Here is a 25,568-nt window from a genome sequence, read left to right on the forward strand (position 1 = left end):
ATCAACAAGGATTAAACAACTTAAACGCTCGCTTAATCAAGCTCTTAAATCCAGGAGCCGTGCGGCCGTGCCTAGTTTTGTCGTCCCCCCCGGCCACTTTCCAGCACACCACGTGTCCCAAAGATTCGCCCACGTGCCACTTGTCGTCACGTTCCGCACGTGAACCTTGCCTCGAGATTCCCTCGCTGTATGATCAACGGCCATGATGCCCTCCACAGGCGTAAATTACCCTCCTCTTGCGGACCGCAGCGCGTGAGCTGTCCCCATCTCTTGGCTGTCCGTTGTCCATTAATCTCGCCTTTTCGGGGGGCGTGCATACCGTCACCTTCGGTGAGAATAAAGCGTTCCAACAAGGTATCGACGGCGAAGATACAATAGGGCATTTTGATCGGGCGGAGAACCCGAACCTCATCCTGTCTTTTTCACGAGTAGAACCGATCCGGCTTCGTTGTATTAATTTGGCGCTCGTAGGGGGACGAGAGGGGTGGGGGACGAGAAAGAGCGCTTTTCCGAGGAGATGCGGGGCGAGTATCTCGTCGGAGGGATTGCCGGCGCGATCTTGGGGTTTCTCCTCCTCGCCGGAATCCAGGGGAGACGGCGGAGGGGTGACAGAGATCTGGCCGGGGAGGCGGCCGCCGACGGGAAGGGGGAATGCGGCTCGGAATCCGCCGGGAACGCCGGCGCTGACATTATCGTCGTTGGGGCTGGCGTCGCCGGATCCGCCCTGGCCTATACTCTCGGAAAGGTTAGATTTTTTTTTTTAAAAAAAAACTTCTTGGTTTTTATTGAGATCATTTGCCTTTGTTTTCGGATAAAACACTAGTTAAACCTCAAATTGATTGGATGGTGTTAAATTCTCTCAATTGAATCGTGCCTAGGGCTTCAATCGTCAGGCTTTTAGTTCATTTTTACGCTATAACGGAAGGTTGGTCATTGATTTAATTCAATGTCTAGGTTAAATCGGCTCCATGCATGCATGGTTGAAGTAGGATCTTGTATTGGCACGCGGTAAGATGCCAAGGTGTTTGTTCTAATTTTCTGAGTTTTGAGATACTCGTTCCCATGCCTTCCAACCTCTGGGGCCAATTTGGCAGAGCTTTTGGTGGATCTGAAAACACTTTCTGACCCTTCAAAAACTACTTTTGGATGGATTATAGGTGTTTGATAAAAAAATCGGAAAGCGATTTTATCTTTGCAGAAAGCTAAAAATGTCTGCTTGTGCTGCTTAATAGGTGGCTGACTGGTAGTAATTCTAATCAGAGGTAGCGGGACCATGTAGTTGGAACAAGACTGATGATTATTGTTATGTTATGACTGTTGGAGCTACGTGGACCACATGGTGGTTGAGATACATGGATCGCGTAGTGATTGAGATAACCACAGGATTTTTCTAAGAAGAAAGAGATTTTATTAGGATATACTGTGTACACAGTTTAGTGAGAAAGATCATTATAGATTATAATAAAAATGAAAAGGAAAGTTAATAATTTTTAAAGAAATTAAATTGAAGAACAAAAAAAAAAAAGCAATCAGAAATTTATCTAAAGGAGGAAAAAGGTCCCTTTTTCTTTTTTGAAATTTGTATGATCTTCAACTACATGCATTGCTGAAAGTAAGTTCTTTGTACAGTGCTAATTTCAAATTCCAACATCATTAGGGACAAAGAGTTACTTTTTGTTTTTAATTTTTTTTTTTTTTATTCTTTCTGTTGCACATGCTCTAGATAGGCTGGACTTGAGAGACTTCTTTAAGAATGATCTGATTGAATTTATTGCCTGTAGGATGGGCGCCGAGTGCATGTAATTGAGAGAGATCTGACAGAGCCTGATCGAATTGTTGGTGAATTGTTACAACCTGGGGGCTACCTTAAATTGATTGAGTTGGGCCTTGAGGGTAAGCATGGGAATTAATTATGATTCTAGATTTTTAAATGAATCAGAAACATTGGGGATCACTGGTGAAACTGAACATCATCATGCATGTCTAAAAATAAAAAATTGAAAGGCCATCACTAATGCTCTTCATATTTCAACTTCATAAATGATCTGAAATAGAATATTTTTAGCTTTCTGGCCCAGATCTAGTGGGCATATGATTATTAGAGCACATTCTGCAGATGCTTCTAATATTCAAGTGTATCTTGTTTCTAGACTGTGTGGAAGAAATTGATGCTCAGCGGGTCCTTGGCTATGCTCTTTATAAAGATGGAAAGGATGCCAGACTCCCTTACCCCTTGGAGAAATTCCATTCTGATGTTGCTGGAAGGAGCTTCCACAATGGCCGGTTCATACAGAGGATGCGAGAGAAAGCTGCATCTTTGCCCAGGTAATTACAGTTTCATTTTAAGACTCTTTCATTTCGTTTCTATAAATTCAAAATACAATAAAGAACAGCTTGCTGTTTTTCTTTTTAGTATAGTTTAATGTGTTGCGGCGTTCTTGCTTGAGACTTTTTTTTTGTATTTATGATAACTACCAAGTGATTTGCGTTCATTTTTCTCCTCTGATTCGAATCTTCCTACATGGTTTTTCTTTCCTTAAATTCCAGAGTATGAGTTATTTTCCTAAAGCTTAAATTAATAATTAAAGAGGCATTAGCTTTTATTCCTATTCCATTATAACTAGTTTTATTCCATGATTAAAAAAAAGTGGAGATTATTATTAGGTCAAAATCAGACTGGATAATTAATTATGAGGTTTCACATCTAAAAGAGGCAATTGGATGCATTGGGGTGACGGGGGAACGGAGACAGATTAGAATTTATGTTATCAGTCAGAACTTTTGACCAGGGCATTAATGGAGACGCCACTAATGCATGAAAATTACTAGATGACACCAGTAGTATACTGTGCGGTTATGTTTGTAATATAAGTGTAGAAATATGATAAAGAAAAAAAACTGTTTAATTGTTGCCATGCTTCCCATAACCATTAGATAATTATATACACAGCATGTGATCCCTACTGACCTTGTTCCCTTATTTCTAATCCATGCATTAGCATCTTGATGCTGCATACCTTTTTTAAGTATTTATCACCTGGTGAGGACACTGAAATTGTTCCTAAAACATTTTCTTCAGTGTTCGGTTAGAGCAGGGAACTGTGACATCTTTGCTTGAACAAAACGGGACAGTAAAGGGGGTGTCATACAAGACCAAGTCCGGTGAAGAGTCAAAGGCTTATGCACCTCTAACAATTGTATGTGATGGTTGCTTTTCCAATCTGCGACGCTCTCTCTGCTCACCGAAGGTAAAGAATACAGCTCAAGTCCTGTCTGCCAAGTTTCATTTTTCCGAAAACATGATCTCTTTTTCTTTACTTAAGAGCCCTAAATTATCTTCTGCGACACTGTTTTCAGTTTCAATTTGTACTGCTTATCTTCATGCATGCAGATGCATGAACACATGTATTCACCAGCATAAAAGTAAATAATTTAGATTATTGTTTAGATCGATTCTATTAAAACCTTCTCATAAGTCATTATTTTCTTTGTCCAGGTGGAGGTGCCCTCCTGTTTTGTTGGTTTAGTCCTGGAGAACTGTCAGCTTCCATATGCAAACCATGGGCATGTTATTTTAGCAGATCCTTCACCCATCCTGTTTTATCCTATAAGTAGCACTGAGATCCGCTGTTTGGTTGATGTGCCTGGGCAGAAGGTACCTTCCATAGCTAATGGGGAAATGGCAAATTATCTGAAAACTGTGGTGGCACCTCAGGTATTTTTTGAATGTAATTTGCATTCTGAATAATATCTTCTGCACATTCAGTTGTTCGTACTTTTTTCCCCTTTGTTTCATCCGGATTTGTTATTATTCTCTTATTGTAAAAGATGTTGAAAGATAACCTACTTCCTACCTGAATTAAGTACTGTAAATTGCCAAACATGTTTTGCGATATCAGATTCCAGCTGAACTTCATGATGCTTTTATATCGGCCATTCATAAAGGAAGTATAAGAACTATGCCAAATAGGAGCATGCCAGCTGCACCTCTTCCCACCCCTGGAGCTCTATTAATGGGGGATGCGTTCAACATGCGTCATCCTTTAACTGGTGGAGGAATGACTGTGGCCTTATCTGATATTGTTGTGCTCCATGATCTTCTCAAGCCTCTGCGTAATCTGCATGATGCAACTTCTTTGTGCAAATACCTAGAATCTTTCTATACCTTACGTAAGGTAAGCCATGCTTACTGTTTGCTCGTTGGCTGATTTGTTCTTTGATTTTATATTAGTAAACATGGAGTCACTAACAAGTGACTGAATTTTGGCACTTCATTGAGAGTTTGTGTAATTTTTCTTCTTTTGCAGCCAGTTGCTTCTACAATAAACACATTGGCAGGTGCTCTGTACAAAGTCTTCTCTGCCTCACCTGATCAGGCTAGGAATGAGATGCGTCAGGCCTGTTTTGATTATCTAAGCCTTGGAGGTGTGTGTTCAAATGGACCCATTGCTTTACTCTCCGGTCTTAATCCTCGCCCACTGAGCTTGGTTGTCCACTTCTTTGCTGTTGCTATATATGGTGTTGGCCGTTTACTGTTGCCATTTCCTTCACCCAAACGATTGTGGATTGGAGCCAGATTGATCTCAGTAAGTAACAAAATTTGTTCTTGTGAATTCCTTTTGGCTTCTGTAATTGTGTAAATATATTTTGTTTCTCATGCTCGGATTTTTCATATTAGACTAAATGGAGGTTTGAAATCCTGCAGGGATGTTTTCACCCGTATTAGAGAGGCACAATATTATTAAGATAGCCTTCAATGCTTTTCACTCGGCATACTAAGAAATATATTTTCCTGACCACAAGCAGATAGGGCATCATTTCTCTTTTAATAAAGAAAAAGTCAAAAAAGAAAGTCAATTTTTACCCAAAAAACTAGAGAAAAAAAGTCAAAAACTGGTACATGCAGATAATGCTACACAAATATCCAAAGGGGGATGTATCGCATGGAATCAAGTTCTATGTTTTTTTGTATTCATTCTTATGGTGCTGTGTTTTATCTTGTAGGGTGCCTCGGCTATCATTTTTCCCATTATAAAAGCAGAAGGGGTTAGGCAAATGTTCTTCCCTGCAATGGTTCCTGCATACTACAGAGCTCCTCCTATGAAATGAAATTCTGAAAAATATCCATAACCATGGTGTAACTCAGCACCTGAGGACACTAGACATGTTGTTAGCTTGTCTTTTCTCTGGATGGGTCTGGGATTTGCAAGTTTAATATTCCGAGAGTGCTTGGACTGTTGTGTTCTTTGAGTCCTTAAATTCAGAAAACTGTTAAATAATCCTGATTAAATTTTCAAAGTTTTGGCAACATTAGTTGTCTTTCTGCTTTGTTGTCAGTAGTTGTATGAACTTGAAACATCTGTCTTTTCTTGAAGCACTAATTCAATTCTGTGTCACCCAGTGAATTCATATTCCCTATTTACTCAAGTTTTTTTATTTGGCTTTTGCATCAAAAATTTGTTCTTGTGGATGAATCTTGTGGCTTGTTGGAGCTTGGTGTGGAACAAATTTTATTCTTCGAAAATCTATAATTGCTGGCCTCAAATTATAGAAGATGATTGGGAGTTTGGTGGACTTACTCAAAGAATTGCCCTCAATTTCTTTCTTCCATGTCATATTCAAGCTCATTTGGGAAACTATAAGGAGCTTTCTCAGCAGATATTAGCTAAATAGTTCTTTACAGGGTACCAATGAAGTAATGCAGGTCCATGTTCATTGAGATCCTCACCATTGTTTTATCTACTTCGATGCCTCCCCCCACTGTAGGAATGAAGCCAGAGTTTTGAAAGTGGCATCGTGGTGTAATAACACATATGAAAGCACAAACTTAAGCGCCAAGCAGCATCTTAGGGCTCGTTTGGTTCGCGGGAAAAGAAGGGGGGAAAGTGTGGTCAACGGGAAAGTAATGAGATGCCTCTTGTTTGGTTGGAGTTTTCAAAGGAGAGAGAAGGGAAAGTTATATTCCCATGGGAATGTGATTTCCACATTTCATGGGAAAGTCTTTCCCATGAGAAACATGGGAAAGTTACTTTCCCATGAGGTGGGAATCACTTCATTTTTACTTTTTCCCAAAAAGTCCTTTCAGCATTAAAGAAGCATTAAAGAGGCATTAAAAACCTAATTTTTATTAAGGGCATAATAGGAATTATATATAACTTTTCTAGGAAAGTGGATGGCCAACCAAACATAAGTACCTTGGAAATTTGTCACTTTTCCATGGTCAACCAAACATGCCAAAATTACTTTCCTAGGCATCCTCTTTCTAGGAATTTGTTTTCCAGGAATCATATTCCTAGGAAGGAAAATGCTTCCCGCGAACCAAACGAGCCCTTAGGTTATGGGTAGGTGACATAGACGGAGAAATTTCTACAAAATTTAATAATTTTCTATAATGGCGTACGATCCTAATGATGCCCTTCTGTAGTGGTCGAAAATTTTTCCGTTAATACAATAGAACTGGGGATTGAAAAAAGGAGAGAAAATTGCATGCGAGAGTACAAAGAATTGCATATATATGGGAGGATTTTTTTTCCTTCTTTGTTATCTTCAACTTACTTCTCGCCGAAGTACTTGTTAAGGCTTGTATGCATAACACACGCTTGTCCTCTTTGATTGGGGGTTGGTTGGCTGCTTCTTCTGCTACATGGGATTGATTTAGCTTTTGCTATGAATCTTCTAGTAGTTCATAAATGATCTAGGTTTGAGGATCCTTTTTATCAAGCTTTTTGGATATAGTTTACGCAAGAAAATGGCTCGCTTGGGCAAAAAAGAAAAAAGATTTTTGTTTCCACATATATATCCTTCTAAAAATTAGAATTTACATGTATATTCTTTCAAAATTTATATTTACATATATACCCTCATTAAACACTTGTTTTGTATGTATACCCTTCTTTTTCTATTTTTTTATGTATGTACCTATGCCATCTAATGCCGTTAAGAAGTTAGCGGTTTAAAATTAAAATGATGGAAATATCCTCAACAGGTAAACATGTAAAAAGAAACGTTTGTAATGGTATACATACAAATAGCAATTTTGAATAATATTCATGCAATTTCATATATTTAGAAGGGTATATACGCAAAAAAAAAAATCCTTGGATTTTTGTATAAATGTCCTTCTAAATATTAGAATTTGCATGAATGCCCTCTAAATTGATATTTATGTGCATGCCCTCATAAAACACTATTTTTGTATGAATACTTTTGATATAGCGATTAAGCTAACACGATCAACCAAACTTTTTTTATTTAAATTAAAAATTAATTAAATTTTTTTGAAATTATCTTTTTATTCATGAAGCGGGTAATAGGTTAATAGGTCTCACTAAAGCCTAATATTTCTATTTTCTTTGTAAAATTTTTCAATCTCTCCCGACCCTCTATTTTATTTCTCAGTCTGGAATCAAAACCATTCCCTCAACTCCCTTCTCCACCATAGACATCCCTTTATTGTATCTTTTTTTACATAAGATGGTTAGGTCTTGCCTTTAGCTTTATAAATTATTTTTTAAAAAAAGGTATTGTAAGAGATTTATAATATTTATCTTTTAGTGTATGAGATTTGCAATATTTATTTTATAGAGTTGAAAATTTTCTCATGTATAGACTGGTGGCTGATTTAAATTACTATGACAAGATAAGCCCTATACACTAGATCTCTTCTTCTTCTAGAAAATTAAAGGTCCAAAGAAAAGTGGCTTAAGGTACACAACGTAAGAGGTGGTCTTCTATCACATGGCTGCAAAGGTTGTTAATAAGTCTGAAGGATTCGAAGTCATTTAATAATTTTGTTTGGGGATGATTGATGTTGTTCTTCCATCCATAAGTATAAGAGTAGCAAGAAAGCTTGATCATTGCAATCTATTATGTGCTTTTAAGAGATTCTAATCCTTTTCTATATTCTAATATATATCTTCATATATACATCTAAAATAATAAATATTATAAGCTATGTTTTGGTGAAATAAAATATAGTGATTGTTATAAATGAAGAAGAATAAAATAGAATAATCCCATGATTGGTAAAAAAAACTTGCATAACTCTTTTTGCTATTTAATTATCGAATAAATTTTTTTCTTAAGCAATATTTTTATGAAAAATATTGAGGAGCAGGCATCAGACAAATTCGAGTGTTAAAAACAGGTTGAAATACAAAAAAAAAAGATTAATTTTTTTGCATATAGACCCTCCTAAATATATTAAATTGCATGAATATACTGGCAAAATATTATTTGCATATATACCCTTATAATATTTTTTGCATACATTAAGGGTATTTCAATTATTTTTAATTTTAAACTGCTAATTTCTTGATGCCGTTAGATGGTGTAGGTATATATGCAAGGAAAAAAATGAAGGGTACATATAAAAAATTAGTATTTATAAGGGTATATATGCAAATATCAATTTTGGAAGAATATTCATGCAAATTTCAATATTTAGGAGGATATGTACGCAAAAAACTCTTTATTAAATTTTTTGAATATATATTCTTTAAAATATGAGAAATTTTATGAATACCCTCGTAAAGTTGCTATTTGCATACATATCTTATTACTTCTTTTTTTGCAAATTTATCCATATGGGTATTTAAGTCAATTAAGTTTTAAGCCATTTATTTTTTAACGATATTAGATGGTATAGATACGTACATTAAAAAAAAGAAAAAAAAGATATACATGTAAATAGTAATTTTATAAAAATATTTATATAATTTTATATATTTAGAAGGTATACATATGAAAAAAAAATCTAAAAAAAAAATTAAACATAAGAGTTTCTCACATTTTCAAGGGCCTTTCATTAACTATAGAACAAAGGGCGTTTCATGATAAATTTACCTTGGGTGGTTCTATATACACCCCCCTTATTGCTCAGGACACCCCCCAAAAATTAAAAAAAAATTAAATACTCTCTACACCCCCCCCATTTGCTAAGGACACTCCTAAAAAATTAAAAATTCCTAAATTACCCCCCACCCTCCCCACCCCCTCACCTAAATTGCTCTCTACACCCCCCAAACCCCCCCACCCCGCTCTTCCCCTCCAAAACACCTCGCCAACGCCCAAAACCCCCCCGTTCCCCTTCTCCCTCTCGTCGCCGGCATTCTCCCGATCTCCGACCACCTCGCCGGCTTTTCCCGGAACCACCTCGCCGGCTTCTTCCGAAATTTTTTTTTTCACGGTTCGTGCTCCGTTCGGCACTGGATCGCCGAACAAAAGGCTTCTGTTCGGCTGAACAGTGCCGGACAGAAGCCTTCTGTTCGGCACTGTGCAGCCGAACAGATCTGTTCGGTTGAGGGTTGCCGAACAGAAGGCTTCTGTTCGGCACTGTTCAGCCGAACAGAAGTCTTTTGTTCGGCGATCCAGTGCCGAACGGAGCACGAACCGTGAAAAAAAAAAAATTTCGAAACAAGGTGGAACACGTACCTTTGCAGCCGATTCTTCGTCCCAAATCACTAGTTGCTTGTTCATGCTTCGAATGGGGCTTAAATCTCCTTCAAAGATCGCCTAAACGATGTAAATGGATCGAGGGGTTTAAGGGGGGTTTGAGGGGTGTTTTTTTTTTTCTTTTCAAAACGAAACGGAGGAGGAGGAAGGGGGGGTGTATGAGAAAATTTCAAGTGCAATATGGTAATTACACTAAAGGTTAGTTTGGGTATTTTTTTTTTGGTTTTTGGGGGGGTGTCCTTAGCAATAGGGGGGGTGTATATAGAACCACCCATTTACCTTTCATATAATGACCAAAACGCCCCCGTCCCAAATTACCTCTCTGCGATGACCTAATCAACCCTAGTCTTTCGTCAGAATGCCCAAACAGGCTTCTTCTCTCTCTCTTCCCCATCCCTCTCGAACCCTTCCCCCCTCCTTCCTCCAATGGCGGAACCTCCCCACCCTTCTCAAACCATCGATCCACATGGGGCCTTGCCATCCAAATCCCTTTCTCCCCCCTTCCTCCTCCCGTCCCTTTCCTCACCATAATTAACCCCAAATCGAAGCCGGTGATCTATTCGGGCCTTTCTGTGGAGCCTGAGAGCTGGGCGCTGGAGCTGATCCCGAGCTTCTTCGATCTCATTCGGTACACCTTTTGAAATCCAGGCCTCCATTCGATTCAATTGTGTCTTAGTGTCGTATCACTCAAAACCCTGTAGACAGAAAATTTCTGATCATTTTTTATTAAATCGTAATAAATTAAGTATTTTTATTGTGATGCAAGATTTTAATTTTAGTACAAATTAGTTTTTTTGGTCGAATTTTGTACTGCTTTTAAGTTTTATTGTTGTTTAGTGATCGATAGATTGCTGCTTGTTCTCCTTTTCGATATAAGTTCTCCTGTAAATTAATAAAATAACAAAAAAGTCTCCCGTTTTTCTTAATGAGGCTGTCACTCTGGGTTTCTGTTTTTGTTTTGTTTGCTTTTTTTTTTTTGCAGCGTGTTATGAAAATGATACGGGACAAATATCTTAGTGAGAATACTCACAATTGTCGGTGGCAAATTGCCTATGGGTTTGCCACCATAATTTGAGGAGTTGGAGAGTTTCCAGGAACCCAAATGCTGTTTTCTTGCTTGGGAGTCCACTAAAATTATGGAAGTTTTTGGAACAGCCCATTAAAATTATGGAACTTGGTATGTCTGTAAAGTAGTCGTAGTTTTGAGTTTGAGGGATTAAGGAGAATGGTCGATTATGTTTGTTTCTTTGAGTCCTGCAGATGGCAGCCTGTAATATAGGTGTCATCTTGGACATTCTGAAAAATTACTATAGTGATTAACCATAAGGAAAATAGTTTTTGTTGTCTTTATAAAGGTTGCTGTTATAATATACTTTCACAATAGTTATTGCAACGGCCAATGTTTACGATAAACAGAAATGTGGCTATTCATTCTTGTATGTTGGCAAGTTGTTATTGAACTTGATAGCTTATAAAAATTATGGTATAATGCTACCATTTGATTTTTAACATACAGGCAGACAAATATGTGTTGCACTGAATAGCAATATTGACTAGAAGAGCATATGAGCTAGAGAACATGATTATCACATGACCCACAGCAACCAGCATCTGACATGTATGCTAGGCTATGGTCAGATTTGGTTAAAAAAAAAATGGTATTGAAATTGTCGGGTGCCCGTGCAAGATAAGTATGTGAGAGGTATTGCTTTGCTGCTCCTCACCATTATGGTTCTGTTTTGCTTACATCAGGATGCTGCATATAGATTAAGTTGCTTGTATCGGCTGTTGATTAGAGAGTACAAAAGATTAAGTTCCCTCTTAAATTTAAGTATCTGTGATGCAGGAAATTTTTTTTATTCCTTTATTAGAGTTAATTTGTTGTTATTACTAGTTTAAGAATAGGGTATTATGCAAGTATGTTGCATGGTATTTCTTTGTTCTAGGCCATATCAAGAAAAAAACAAAAATTAACTTTAAATTGTTGCCTGCCTTATAGAGTGTATTTTCTTCCTTCTGCACTATTATTCTTGTGCAACAAACTGACCTCAATTTTACTTATCTTTAGGTGCTTGGGAAGTAGGTCATTTCTATGCATAAATTATAGAAAGGCTGACCTTATTTGGAAAAGTTGTATGGTTCATGAGGAAAGAAAGACTAAATCTCAAGCACTGAAGAGCATTGAGCTCCTCTTTGCTTAGTAGATGGAGGACTTCAATTTTGTTGTTGGACAGCAGTTTGCTGATGTCAAGACTTTCCGAAAGGCGATTAAAGAAGCTGCAATTGCCCAGCACTTTGAGCTTAAGATCATAAAAAGTGATCTGATTCGCTACTTTGCTAAATGTGCTAAGGAGGGTTGTCCTTGGCGCATTCGTGCGGTAAAGCTTCCCAATGTCCCAACCTTCACGATAAGGAGCATCGAAGGAACACATACTTGTGGCAAAAATGCACAACTTGGCCATCACCAAGCATCAGTTGATTGGATTGTAAATCTTATAGAGGAGCGGCTACGAGACAATGTGAATTATAAACCAAAGGACATACTGCAAGACATTCAAAAGCAGTATGGGATTACTATACCATACAAGCAAGCATGGCGAGCAAAAGAAAGGGGTCTGGCTGCTATTTATGGATCTTCTGAGGAGGGTTATTGCTTGCTGCCAGCATACTGTGAGCAGATAAAGCTTTCAAACCCTGGAAGTATTGCTCAAGTGTTTACTACTGGGTCAGACCATCGGTTCCAGAGACTTTTTGTTTCTTTTAATGCATCAATAAATGGTTTTCTGCGTGGCTGTTTACCTATTATTGGTCTTGGTGGAATGGAGCTAAAGAGCAAGTATCTTGGTACGCTACTGTCTGTGACGTCATTTGATGCTGATGGTGGATTGTTCCCGGTTGCTTTTGGCATTGTTGATGTAGAAACAGAGGAAAGTTGGATGTGGTTTTTATCTGAATTTCATAAGCTGCTTGAGATAAGTACAGAGACCAAACCTCAGCTTACAGTCTTATCTGATGGACGGAAAGGTATTGTTGAAGCTGTGAGAAGAAAATTTCCTACTGCATACCAAGGGATATGCATGTGTCATTTAACTGAAAACATCAATAAGGAGTTCAAGAATGGAAGGCTTGTCCAGCTTTTGTGGAAGGCCGCTTATTCTATCACCACCATTGGGTTTAGAGAAAGGATGGCAGAAATTGAAGAAGTTTGTGCTGAAGCAGCCAAAAGGATCCAGCAAGTTCCACCAAATCGCTGGGCTGTAGTTTACTTTGAAGGGTCACGTTTTGGTCATCTTTCTTCAAACATTGAGGAATTCAATAAATGGATACTTGAAGCGTGTGAACTTCCCATCATTCAAGTTATGGAGCAGATCCATGGCAAATTAATGGCCGAGTTTAGAGACCGACATGAAAAGGGTATGACATGGACATCGGTACTTGCCCCTTCTGTTGAAACGCGTATTTCGGATGCTATTGAGTCTGCATTGACCTACCAAGTGCTCCGTTCAGATGAAGTAGAATTTGAGGTTTTATCAGCTGATCGTTCTAGTATCGTGAATATTGGCACTCGCTGTTGTTCATGCCGTGATTGGCAGTTGTATGGAGTACCATGTTCTCATGCTGTTGCAGCCCTCCTTTCATGTAGGAAAAATATCTACGAATACACGGAGAAGTATTTTACAGTTGCAAGGTACCGCGAGACATACTCTCAACCAATATATCCCATTCCAGACAAAAGTGAGTGGAGCAAGGCAACCGAGGGTCTTACAGATGATGAAAATCGAGTGGTTCGTCCACCAAAGTTTCGTCGTCCACCAGGACGACCTGAAAAGAAGCGAATTTGCATGAAGGAGGCCAATCGTGAAAAACATACCGTGCATTGTAGTCGCTGCAACCAGACAGGACACTACAAAAGAACATGCAAGGTGGAAATTGCTGAGAGGGTAGATCATTAAGTCTGTGCAGTATTGTAATCTTAATCCATGCAGCCTGTTAGATCTGTTATATTATGAAATAGTTCACCTGTTAGATGCATGCTTTTCCATGCAGTGTAAATTAAAATCTGCCTTTTATTCTCATCTGATTTCGAGCCAACTAGCCTTCTTAAGGATAGCACTTTGGTTGTGTTTGCTATATGTTTGTATTTGGTTGCCCGAGTGAGATTTTGGTAGGTAATTGTACCTTCTTTGGTTGCATTAGCTTAAGGTATTTCTATCTGTCACTGTGGTGGCATATGCAACACGGCATTGGTTCATTACCTGTGCATTTGCAGGATAAATATGTCCACAGAGAAATGCTATGTGGCTCAAAATCACAACAAATACTGTTTTCATGCTTGATGCGGTTGAAGGAATTGCTTAATGAAGCCTTCTGTCATCCTTTCTCATATGGAGCTCTGTGCCCTTTTAATGGTCATGTTTAACCAGTTTATGCGAGTTTAAACCGTCAAAATCTCAGACAGGAAGGAATGTATGCTTGATTTCAATTTAATTAAAATGAGAAGGAAAAATATAAGAACTTTCTAAGGAAGAGGGTGATTCTTATGTTACAACATTTGTTCACTTGGGGCCCCCTAAGCTTAGCTGGTTGGCAACTCTCTGCTTGGGATGGGTGGAGGAGGATTCAGTCCTTTGTTTTAGGAACCCAACGTTGTGACAAGTACTTCATCCCTTGTCCATCAACCATATAGTTCCATGAACTAAATTTGAAGGGTGAAATCTTTGACAAGAAGAGGATAAATAACAACAATAATTTGTTGAAAAAATTGTCAGTGAAAGGTTGAGGACCAAATATTTAATCAGTTGATAGATCATAAGTAATTGTTACCTCCAAACTCGTGTAAAAACATTTATGTGAACCCTATATTTCCTAGTAGTAGCATCCTAAAAGGTCCATTACATTTGCTTATGAATGGCTACTTTCAATTGAAGTTCTGTGTGATGCCCGACTTTATTAAGGCCTTTCCTTTTATCCTACAAGAAAAACTGTCGTCGAGCTCACAAACTTTGAATTATTTTCCGTGCAAGTGTCCAGAAACTTAATCAATTATTTAAGGGAGCATCTGAAATCTATTAAAACAAATTATTGCGTGATAGATTTTCTCTTGAACAAAGCCACAGGCATCAAACGTGTCACAATGTAGAATAATGGCTACTATGTGACAAATTTGTGTTTGCTTTTAACTTTTTCATGCTTTAAAATTCGGAGATTAGGGGACAGAAAAAAAAAAGTCTCCATCAGTAGGCGAAAGTCCAACAAAAATGTGTTGGAACCAACAGCAGTGCCGGAAAAAGATGCAGGAGATTTCCTCACCTGCTTCTCGGACAGTAATCCTCCGATTCCTCCTCCAACCCTCGGAAGCCTGGCTGCCGCCGCCGCCGCCCACGGCGGCGCCTCAACCTCCACCAGCCGCGCCCACCACCACTCCACCACCTCGATCGCTTCCCTACGGCTGGTGCAGGCTTGGGAAGCTCATGAAGCCAAGTTTGTATTGGTTCAGGTGGTACATGGTGTGCACCACCTTGATCGGTGGGTTCGCAGCGGCAGGGAAGATGGAGGACGGATATGAGCTTTCTGAAAGAGATGAGGGGGAAGGGGAGCGAGCCAAATGCCATTTCTTGCACCACTTTGCTTTTCTGAAAGCTGTTCTTTACCAACGATTCCACCCCTCAAACAAAAAAAAAAAGAAAAAGAATCTATCTCTATAACAAAATGGACCTGCACTTTTTTTACGTAATCTACTATCAGATGATCAATAGGTTCAGGACTGCCTGGAGATATTACACAGCCAAAATTCTCACAGAACCATGGCATGGCTTGGCGGGCGGAGATCATTATTGAGATCTTGTGCTAGTAACCTTGTGCTGCTTGTGCTCTGGAAATGCTTTGGAGAACCATCACTTCAACTTTTGAGATCATTCCCTTGGTGATTTGGGAGCAGCAACCTTGGATTTTAGCAACTATGGCAATTGAAACATACATATGACCTGTGAGATATGCTCTTAAAGTTTTCCATTGCACATAATACCAGCATTGGACCCGCAAAGCAGACATTTTAACAGTTGATTTTCCATGCATTTAAATAAAGGATATTGTGCAAAAACTGAATACATTGTAGAACTTTCTGTACTGTATGGTGGTCAATATTATTTTACATAGATAGTCATGCTCGTAAAGATGTGCTTATCCGAATAAAAAGACTCGTTAAGACTCGAGCGTACAACAAACACCAAATTTTTCTCTCTCAATTAGCTTCTAAAATAAGCGTCCTTCCGGATCAGATATTAAAAGCAGAAATTACTGCAAGGCTAATTTTGATGTCATCACCATCATCAAGTAATGAGACCCCATTTTAATTGATATATATATCTTGTTGGTATGCTCAGAATTTACAAGTACTTTTAGGATCAATAAATTCCTTTTTTCCTCTCTTGCTTTATTGCTTCATAAGACCTCATCACTTCTTTACATTTTTCCTAAAATATGAATTGAAAGAAACAAGTTAACTTCACATTAGAAGAAAAGGACAACGCTTTACATGCCTTTATTATCTTGGTTTTGATCAGGGTGGTACTCCATTGCTTTTGCTCTGAAAGCAGTCTGCAATACAAAGAGCACCAGGATTATAGTCAGAAACTACAGCATTACTACTGAAAACATGGCCTCGACATCTTTATTAACTTTCCCATGTCTCCTGAAATAGAAGGAACCCTTTCCGTGCCACTTTAGAACACTGAAATGTCCAAGGGACAGGAATTGGTGAGATTGAAATTATCTCATCAATTCTGATCCGCGGATCGCCTACTTGTCCGAGTTCCTACTACCGGAAGAGCGAGGAGTTTATTCACGACGACCCGCTTGAGCTGGAATTGGTGAGATTGAAATTATCTCATCAGTAGGGGGCAAGAAAGCAAAATGGCGTGAGGCAAATAATCCAAGGATGTATATACACTTATAATGGTTGTTTGCTTACTATTTGGTTGATCGAAAAGTTAACTGGTGTGTTGTAAACAACAAAAAGTGAAACCTCAATACGGTTCATTTTGATATACAACAATGCAAATGTAAAAACATATGATAGATGATAAAAAAAAACATAATCTGGACTATCACAGGTGAGATGCTGTAATGCAATACCTTAATCTCAGCATCTGAGTAGGGTTTTGCCCTTGACCTGAAGGAAAAACATGAAAATGACGGATTAGAAGATTCGAGTTCCAAAATTGTAGCCACCATATCAACATTTATTACATAATTCTGTCTCTCTTTCCTGCTATCTTTTTGACAGTAGTACAGAAATACCATAAATTCATACCAGCATTAGGCCTAAATCGTACACCGCTGCAACAAATCTTAGCTTTATATTTTTAGTTGTTTGGTTCTATTCTATTAAAACAGGATTCAATAAGTAGGCAATGCGAATATGTTGTTTGGTTGTATATTATATTAGTTTTGGCCTTTGAAGGTATAATCCAAAACTTCTATTCAAGCAAAGAACGGCATCAAATAACAATGCCGAATAAACGAACACCGTATCAATAGCCGAAAAGGCTCATAAACAACATGCACATAAATTCTTATTTTATATATATATATATATATATATATATATATATATATATATCATATCTAACCAATTGTTCAACAATAATTTTTTATGTCATGTCATTCATTTCCTATTAACTTCTTTTTCAGATTTTTTATTAATTTTTTTTTCAATTTTGAACGAACCAAGATCATGACTCAGTATAAGACTGATATCGTATCATGTTATAGCCCGTGGTGGCTATCCACCTCACGTTATAGCCTGTGTTGGCTATCCAAATCCTACGTTATAGCTCATCGTTGTTTTCTATGTGGCAGCCTATGGTGCTATGACGAAGTTAGTCCAAACCATATCTTATCCATCTGATTTACTAGTTACTCTGCTCAAATCAATTATTACGCATACAATGAGTTTCTTTGAAATTCAAGGTATCTTTGTTTATATAATTATATACTCAACATCCGACACATATAATAACCACATAAATATATTTGTACTAAAAATTATTTAAAAATATATCATTACATGTCAAACTGATACAAATCTCACGATGTAAATCCAGCAATACAAACCAATAAACATATATATATATATATATATATATATATATATATATATATATATATATGGTGATTCAAGTACAAAAAATTCTTACCTCTATTGAAGACTAACTAACACAATGATCACAGACCTACTTTAGGATCTATAAGATGAGGTGCAAAGTACCCTGATCAAAATTTTCTTACGCATATGACTCTCCCTCTATAGAATCAAACTCGATTATCAAAAAAAAGTCAAACAGTGGACTAGTAACCTTGAGTGCCTACCGGCGTCCATCAAGAGTTTGTCACCAGGTCCCCCGGGATCGTGTTACCATCTACCCAGGTCAACTAAAGTGAGACACCAAGAGAGAAAAAAAGAAAAAGAAGAAAGAGAAACTAGAGAGAGAAAATAGAGAGGAGAGAGAAAATAGAGAGAAAAGGGGAGAAGAGAAAGAAACCCTCTCTTTTCTCTCTTCATGAATGGGGAGGCTTGTCCTCCTCTTCTCCTTTCTCTTCCCCCCCCCCCCCTTTCCCCTATAGGTCCAAGGGGGCAGCCATGGTGGCTTGGCTCCCACTCGTTGGCAATAGGCGGCCACAACCCCGGCCAAAGTGGCGATCAGCAGCAGGCAAGCTCGGAGGAAGAAAAAGGTGCAACAGAGACTGCCCTATTTCATGCATTCCAACAGCTTATCAGCCCCATATCAAGTGGTGACGATGGCCATAACGCCGAAAAACTAAGAGGAAGAAGAAGCTTGACTCATTACCTCAGTCCGACGAAATTCCGGTGGCGTTTTCGGCGAGGAATCAATGAGGAGATTTGGAGTTAAGAATCTTGGGATTTGCGGCTATACCTCGAGAGATTGGTAATGAAATTCAACAGAGGAGAAGGAAAATTAAATAGATGAAGCCCTCGAGTTTTAGATGAACTTGGATGGCCTTCAATTCCGCCAGAATCGGAAGCGGAAGAAGGCTTCGGCTCCAGTTCAGAGCCTTCTTCGCTCCAACTAATGGGCCTATTCCTCTTGGGCCAGCCCAAATAAATCGGGCTGAATTGGTACAATGTATATGGTGATTCCACAGGATATTGTACAAGTTATCGGCGTCGAAAAAACTTGCCTGTGTATCAAAAAAAAAAAAAAAAAAAAAAATTGCCCAACTATATTTTTTGCCTATTTCAGGGAGAAATATGTTCAGCTTTCCGAACATGCGAATACAGTTTGGGTGTATTATTATATTGCAGGGGCCTATAATGTGGTGGCCAACTACTTGGCAAGACTACAATCTAATTGCTCAGCCTTTAATTTGATCAGAACTTACAATTTTGAATGCGTAGTTGAAATAACTATTTAGAAAGTTTAGTTACCTCAAATAATTTCCAGAGGTTCAACTTCGAAATCTGTATATGGATTGAATGGCCTTGGAATGTGATGTGATGTGATGCTTATGATGTATGCGTCGGTAAGCACCACAACAAGTGCAAAACAGAAAACAAGGAAGATGTCTTCCACACAGAAAGCCAAACATAACCTTTGGAAGAAGGAATATGCTGCCATGCTAATACACCATTTTAGCTACCTGTATTAAATGTGGTTTTGTCCCTAACAAATCTTTGTACAGACTTTTTTTTAAAAGAAAAATCTTTCTACGGACTTAAATATATGAAACGTTAGGTTTGCTCAGAAAACAAAAAATAAAAAGAAAAAGAAACGTTAGGTGAGATAGGAGACTGACGGCCATGGTGTGAAGTCTTACCAGAAAAGCATGTCACATCGCCGATCTTTAAGCTTGGACATGGTTCTGAGGCCCAGTTGCGGCCTGAGCTCCAATCTTGGGTCCATCAGGTAAGTCCAAGCCCTTAATCAAGCGTGGTTTGCAAAATGAGCCCAAGCCAACCAGCGAGGGTGGCTTTTCCGGGAAAGGGGGTAAGAGAGGGAAGGTGTCCCATATCTGCCTTAAATTTGTTCTTGGGCTCTACTCAGTAGGTAGAACCTTGAGATACATTTGCCTCTTGTCTATATGTGTCTTGGAATTAGATTCATGCATCGCTTATTCACCAGCAAGATCAAGTCAGGGTGTGTCTAATCAGGTTTGGGTTGGGTCATTCGCTAGTATTTTTTTTTTTTTAGCCCAACATTTTGTTGCATCCAGTATAGCAGGCCATATGGACTCGTTTCGGAGCCCTTTCTTCACAATAAACTCATTTCTAAATAAAGGCTGAAAAGTTCTTCTCTTCTTGCTCTTACAGCGCCCATATATGTGTTCGTATCCTGAGTGCCTCCACCTCCTGGCTTCCTGAAGATGAATTTCGATGGCAGAATAGCCGACGACGGGAGATGCGGAGGTGTAGGCTTCGTCATCATGAGTCCAGACTAGTGGCGGCGGGGAGTCGGTGGATCTTTGACTCTTCGGTGGTGTGTACTGAGCTCAAAACCGCTTGGAAGGGTATGTCCTTTGTCCGACGGACATTAGGTACGGACCGGCTCATCCTCAAGGGCGACTCGGCTACGGTGATCGACTGGGTCGTGCAGGCGAGGATAGGCTGCTGCTCCTCGACATTCGCAGACATGGCGCCCATCAGGCCACTCACATCTACAGGAAAACGAATGGTGCAGTTGATTGGATTGCCTCCTGTGCGGCTCACCATTTCGGAGGCTTCATATGGATGGAGCGTGATAGAGTATCAGGTTCTTTATTTGTTTTGTTATTTTCTGATTTTATTGGTCTCATCCACACACATGCAGAGTATGAAACGCTGTTGTACCAAAAAGAAAAAATCTTTTTCCATGCAAAGTTCAGGTTGTATTGCGACCCAGATCGCATATTTTAGGCTCGTTAATAATGCAGCTATTGGACACTAGCTGGTACAAGTTTGATTTTTGTTCTTCAGAAAGATTCTTGTGCATTTACTTCCACATATTTGCGGATGCATGGAATGTCGAGCAACCAACCAAAGAGCATGCTGCGCAGCTATAACCCATGACCAACTTCACATGCAAAGAAACGTGCCCTTAACTATTGGAACATGAATGATGCCGACGTGAAGATACTAGATAGTATGTTTTATATAGCAAGTATAGATTATGAGGAGCATAATGAAGATTATGAGCATACTTTTGAGCAAATTGGAAGCGAGGATAGCTGGGCAACAAGTGAAGATAGGAGCATAAAATGATCACGCTAGCTTCTCTTCCTCCCCATTCTATTCCTTTCCTGTTACGTACGTACTAACTTTTGAATTATATTCTACGAGACTTGTCTACCACGACTGACAGGATTTTTGTCATTATGAACCGTAAGAAAGTTCAGGTCTCAGAAAGTTCAACACCTTTTCTGTTACTTAATTCCGTTTCAAACCATTTCTGAAACCTCGCCTATCAAGTAGAGTAAGTCCGCTTGGAGCCGTGTGGGGCATATAAAGTCATGCACCTTCCACGTTAAGCTGTAAACGTATGTCACCTCATTCAACCCTTTACCGACTCTTTTAATCTTGTGAAATTACAGAGCTATAGGCATTTAAAGATGGGAAGATACCACGACATCATATGTCCCTCGTGTCAAACATATTGCAGCTTCCGGGGCCTCACATGAACATAAAAACAAAGTCAATATCTATGCATGCTGGGACTAGGGGGTGAAGATGCCATCACCAAACGATGGCTTGTCTTCAAGGTTGTGAATTCAAACACCAAATACACAACCTCATGTTGCTCTCGTGACCACTTTAGTTTGGTCAGTATGTACGTAGGAAGGCTTGGTGTATATCTCAAATTCATCGACTATTAACTTCCAAACATTTACTTAATTACGTTTAGTGCATCACATTTGTTACATCCAATAATCGGTCGTTGTGGTTGACATCGGGACGTTAGATGTAAGATGGAACAAGTCATGGAGGAAGGGAGAGGAAAACCATGGGCCCAAAGAGATGGTGAAGAGAGAATTTTTGCTTTTTCACCCTTTTTCTAATGGGAAACATGATGTCGTATGAGGGCCTACGCTTTTGAAGAAGAAAGCAATGGGTCCATGCTTTGTGATCAACCAAAGTGGCTTGAGAATGGACTCCAAGGGTGCAGTGCCATGTTAGTTGTTACCGAGGGGTACGTCCATCATTGTTGACCAAGCCATGAGATGTTTTGGGCAGGTTATAGATGGTGGGGGTCTCATGTGAATTTAACCCTCCCTAGTTGTGCCACTGCAAGACCACACGGCCCCCATGAATCCATGCAACCTAGACGTTAACACCGCGGCATGGAAGTCTTCTGATATGCAACGACAGGGATACGGCCCCTCTCACAACTAGTCCAATATGATATGCTTTGCCGTAACTTTTAATGTTCATGGGTGTGAGTTTGATCCCTTGCACCAATGTCGAGGACGTTCATTAGCAAATGTCGAGGACGTTATTGCAGCTGAACGGCATGGACAACGTCAAGCATGTAACAACTCAGGACCTCATCCAAAATGGCTAGCTGGAAGGTATTATTTGGATTACTTGATCCTGTACGTATAAGTACCCAAGATCTACCTAGCGAATAACCGATGTGGGACTAAACACACACCCGCACGGGTCCTCACATACTCCCCCCGTTCAAGCCCTGACGTCCTCGTCAGGCTAAGGGTTCAAATCCATTCAAATCTAATCACAAACACCACGATCGGCCCGTGGTCAGCCCCAATAGATCCGTGCTGCAGTGTCCCCTAGTCCACATAGGTTATGGGCCGGGTCCGCTCTGATACCATTTGTAACAACCCAGGACCTCACCCAAAATGGCTAGCCGGAAGGTATTATTTGGGTTCCTTGATCCTGTATAAGTATACAAGATCTACCCAGCGAATAACCGATGTGGGACTAAACACACGCCCACACGGGTCCTCACAAAGCATCAGCAGGCCAGGACTGGTCAGACATGCATGATGCGGGCCAGAGAAGGAAGAGGAAATCATATCATGTGGGTTTGGCTTGGCAGTTCATCCCTCCTAAGTTTCCATGCATGATTCCATAAAGAAAGAATTTATCCAACAAGGTGGCTAAAGAAAATAACATGAAAGAACGCACGTGAGCACCAAACTAAAATTTCTAGCATGCAAGGCACATTTTATGTCACATAGCAAATTAAACATGCATAAGATTTCGAATGGATTTGTAGTTGGAGTTCTATCATCTTTAAGAATTTCAAATAATGGATTTGTAGTTGGCGTTCAATCATCTTTAAGAATTTCACATGTGAGATGCATGAAAGATTCCCCATGGCAAAAGTCAGTCCAGGAACTTTCAAGGTACTACCATTCTTCTTTCTCCTTTTCTTTTCTTGATGGTAGAAGGCGGTATGCTCTTCTTGTTAATAGTTCTCATTTTGTTTGATCTTTCTAGATAGGAAACATGTAGATATCTTTATGGAAAGAGAGATCTAGAGAGAGTTGTATCTGTTAAGAAGGGAAGGGGCCAGACGTAAATCAAATTATATCAAGGACAAGGTTGTATCATTAATGCGGAAGAAGGATTCGTCTTTCTTTGCACGGATCAATAGTTGGATTGCGGAATAGCAGCTACCAATTCCATGCAGATGGATAAATAAAAAAATTTAAAATATCTTAAGATCTATATATAGTACAATTTAAGAGTCAACATTGCAAAAAAAAATAATTATTTTTTCGTGCAAAAGATACATCCGGACCCTATTGGATGGATGTAAATATAAAGAAAGGATGAATTGAACATGCAACATTTATTAACATTGGCCATGAGACCGAGCTAACCTTCCATGGTTACTACACGTCTTATCTTATAGTGACCCTATAACTGTTTCACAACGAGGATTTGTTGAGCTTGTTTTCCTGTAATTGTTACAATAGTGCCTACTGTCTCCCAAAATCAGATTGAATAGAGTGCAAAAGGGCATCGTCGGAGTCCTTGCTTTTAGTTTATATTGATGAGGACTCGAAACCAAAACATGAAGCCCTTAATTAAAACGCTAATTTATGGAAGTCAATGGCTAGGGTTCTAGGGTCTTTATCTTGTGGTGTTTGGAGGCCCCTTGGGAGAAGCGGGTAGGTGGAGCTAAAATTTTTTGATGTATAATTGAAGCAAAAACTAAGCTTGGGGGAAGCTACATGGCAATTAAGACCCCTCGATCCTTTCTTTTTTTTATATATATATATGAAGAGGGTGAGAAAGCCACCTTTGACCCCTCGTTCCGTTCAAAGTCGGTTCTTGTACTCTCCAGTCAATCCCTGCATTTTCTTACTTGTTAGACAACTCGAACACACCCACCTCCGACAACACCGACTTGGATTAGAGCACCCAGGGCCCACAACCAAGGTTTACAGTGATGTGATGTAACTTTTGTGTGGGACCCAGGTGTCGGTTCAAGACGGGCGTCAACTGAGTGGGTCTCTTCTAATAAATTGGTACCCCTTAGTATGCGCAACGTCGGCCCTTACTTTTACGCGACATGACATGCGACATAGCCACCTTGTAAAAGCGTAATTCAACATCTTGAGTATTAATATATTCGAGCGTCAAAGGGTGAAAACATAAAGCCAGCATTTGGAAAAACGCAGGATAGGGAAACGTAGTTCGTATTCAATGATCTCCCTGCGTCACGTATTTTCCTACTTGTTGCTGAAAATTTGATTTGGAGGTGACCGCAGACCGAGAAAGAGGAGCTCCGATAGGAAATACGGCGGCGGACAACTTTCTCCGAGGGACCTGCAAAAAATCGATGGCCGGAAGTTCCGGCACCGGCCCTCCGATGTTTAAGTCATAGGATTTTTTTTGTGGAGCAAGCAGAGAGATTACGTAAAAAGATCTCCTCCTTTGGGAAGAAGAAGTTCTCTTTTTATAAGAGGGATGTAGAAGTTACTTGTGACTGGACGTGACTGTACGAATTAATGAGTTAACATAGTGATTGGACGTAATCGTGTGAATTAATGAGTTACCGTAAACGATCCGAGATTTTGGGCTGGCTGGCGGTCCGTTGAGATCGTATGCATTTAATCGTTGACAGTCGTTAAGGCAGAGATTGCGGGATTGGACCCCGGATGAGGAGAAGGGGGACTTGATTTTTAGTGGAGTGGAGGAGGTCTGCTTCTCCCTTTGACTAGGTCTTCTTTGGACCTGAGGTCGATCGGGTTCAACTTAGTCGAAATCAAGGTGTAAGCTCTGGAACCGGGCGCGCTGAGGTCGGGCGTCTTGAGGTCGAACGCATCGAGGTCGCGTGCAGGGAGAGTATGCTCGCTGTCGTCACGTTCGTCATCAAGTGCTGGTGATTTATCCACGTGCTTTGAGCGATCCATTTTCCCCCAATATTATCAAATAATAATAATAATAATAAGTAACCCAATACATGCAAACAAGATGTATTAAATGCACCATATCACGAGAACATGAATAGCTATCAAATAATATGTACCGTGGATGATATATGGATCGCAACTAGAAGTGAAAGGATTTTCTGACACATGACACGGTCCTCTGCTCAGTTAGCTAGAAAAGCCTATTCCTTTCTTCTTCATTTGGATGTTGCTCAAGGAATTGGGGTAGTTGTAGGCTGCTTAACAATGATAGCCTATCTAATCCAATTGTGTCGTGGCTGTCCCTCCCTTTGGAGTCTCAAAAGTAAATGTTGATGCTACCGTAATACTTGATAAAGCGGCTGCTAGTTTTGTTATTCGAGACAGTCCAAGCCAGTTCAGACCCTTATGCCGAACTTGTGGCCATCTGGGACTGGATGAAGCTTCGTACTGCTGTAGTTGATTTAAATGCATTGGAAGTGTAGCTGGAGGGGGTTATGTAACTGTGATTTCCTAGATTTCTAATTATCCTGTTGTCAAAAATCTGAAGCTTTCCTTCCTGAGGGCTCGTTTGGTTCGCGGGAAAAGAAGGGGGGAAAGTGTGGTCAACGGGAAAGTAATGAGATGCCTCTTGTTTGGTTGGAGTTTTCAAAGGAGAGAGGAGGGAAAGTTGTATTCCCATGGGAATGTGATTCCCACATTTCATGGGAAAGTCTTTCCCATGAGAAACATGGGAA

The 25,568-nt window shown here is 39.6% G+C and overlaps 2 protein-coding genes across 3 annotated transcripts; both read left to right on the forward strand.

Annotated features, from left to right (window-relative positions):
* The first annotated feature begins 368 nt into the window (after positions 1-368).
* Positions 369-5,414, forward strand: LOC103707523 (squalene monooxygenase SE1). Its single transcript, XM_039127656.3, has 8 exons — positions 369-745; positions 1,782-1,893; positions 2,151-2,325; positions 3,080-3,248; positions 3,497-3,715; positions 3,900-4,175; positions 4,308-4,586; positions 5,005-5,414. Exons 1-8 carry the CDS (start codon positions 518-520, stop codon positions 5,107-5,109), a joined length of 1,563 nt encoding a protein of 520 aa, XP_038983584.1. The 5' UTR covers positions 369-517; the 3' UTR covers positions 5,110-5,414.
* Positions 5,415-9,744: 4,330 nt separating this feature from the next.
* LOC103707524 (uncharacterized) lies at positions 9,745-13,545 on the forward strand. Of its 2 annotated transcripts, XM_008792050.6 has the most exons (3): positions 9,798-10,081; positions 10,970-11,155; positions 11,522-13,545. In XM_008792050.6, the coding sequence occupies exon 3, from the start codon at positions 11,658-11,660 to the stop codon at positions 13,404-13,406; it is 1,749 nt and encodes a 582-aa protein (XP_008790272.1). In that variant the 5' UTR covers positions 9,798-10,081; positions 10,970-11,155; positions 11,522-11,657; the 3' UTR covers positions 13,407-13,545. The 2 variants fall into 2 exon arrangements, with proteins under 2 accessions (XP_008790273.1, XP_008790272.1); XM_008792051.5 differs by lacking the exon at positions 10,970-11,155 and having other exon boundaries at positions 9,745-10,081.
* The last annotated feature ends 12,023 nt before the right edge of the window (positions 13,546-25,568 follow it).

Source organism: Phoenix dactylifera, chromosome 7 (genome assembly GCF_051530095.1).
Source record: "Phoenix dactylifera cultivar Ajwa chromosome 7, Ajwa_hap1_PhDact_Kaust_v1.1, whole genome shotgun sequence".
Taxonomy (NCBI): Eukaryota; Viridiplantae; Streptophyta; class Magnoliopsida; order Arecales; family Arecaceae; genus Phoenix; species Phoenix dactylifera.

Bases quoted from the DNA above. Each gene is read 5' to 3' on its own strand.
- LOC103707523 (XM_039127656.3), top strand. From the start codon at position 518: ATGCGGGGCGAGTATCTCGTCGGAGGGATTGCCGGCGCGATCTTGGGG. The intron at 3,716-3,899 runs GTATTTTTTGAA...TTGCGATATCAG, and splicing joins AAACTGTGGTGGCACCTCAG to ATTCCAGCTGAACTTCATGA. The intron at 4,176-4,307 runs GTAAGCCATGCT...CTTCTTTTGCAG, and splicing joins CTTTCTATACCTTACGTAAG to CCAGTTGCTTCTACAATAAA.
- LOC103707524 (XM_008792051.5), top strand. From the start codon at position 11,658: ATGGAGGACTTCAATTTTGTTGTTGGACAGCAGTTTGCTGATGTCAAG.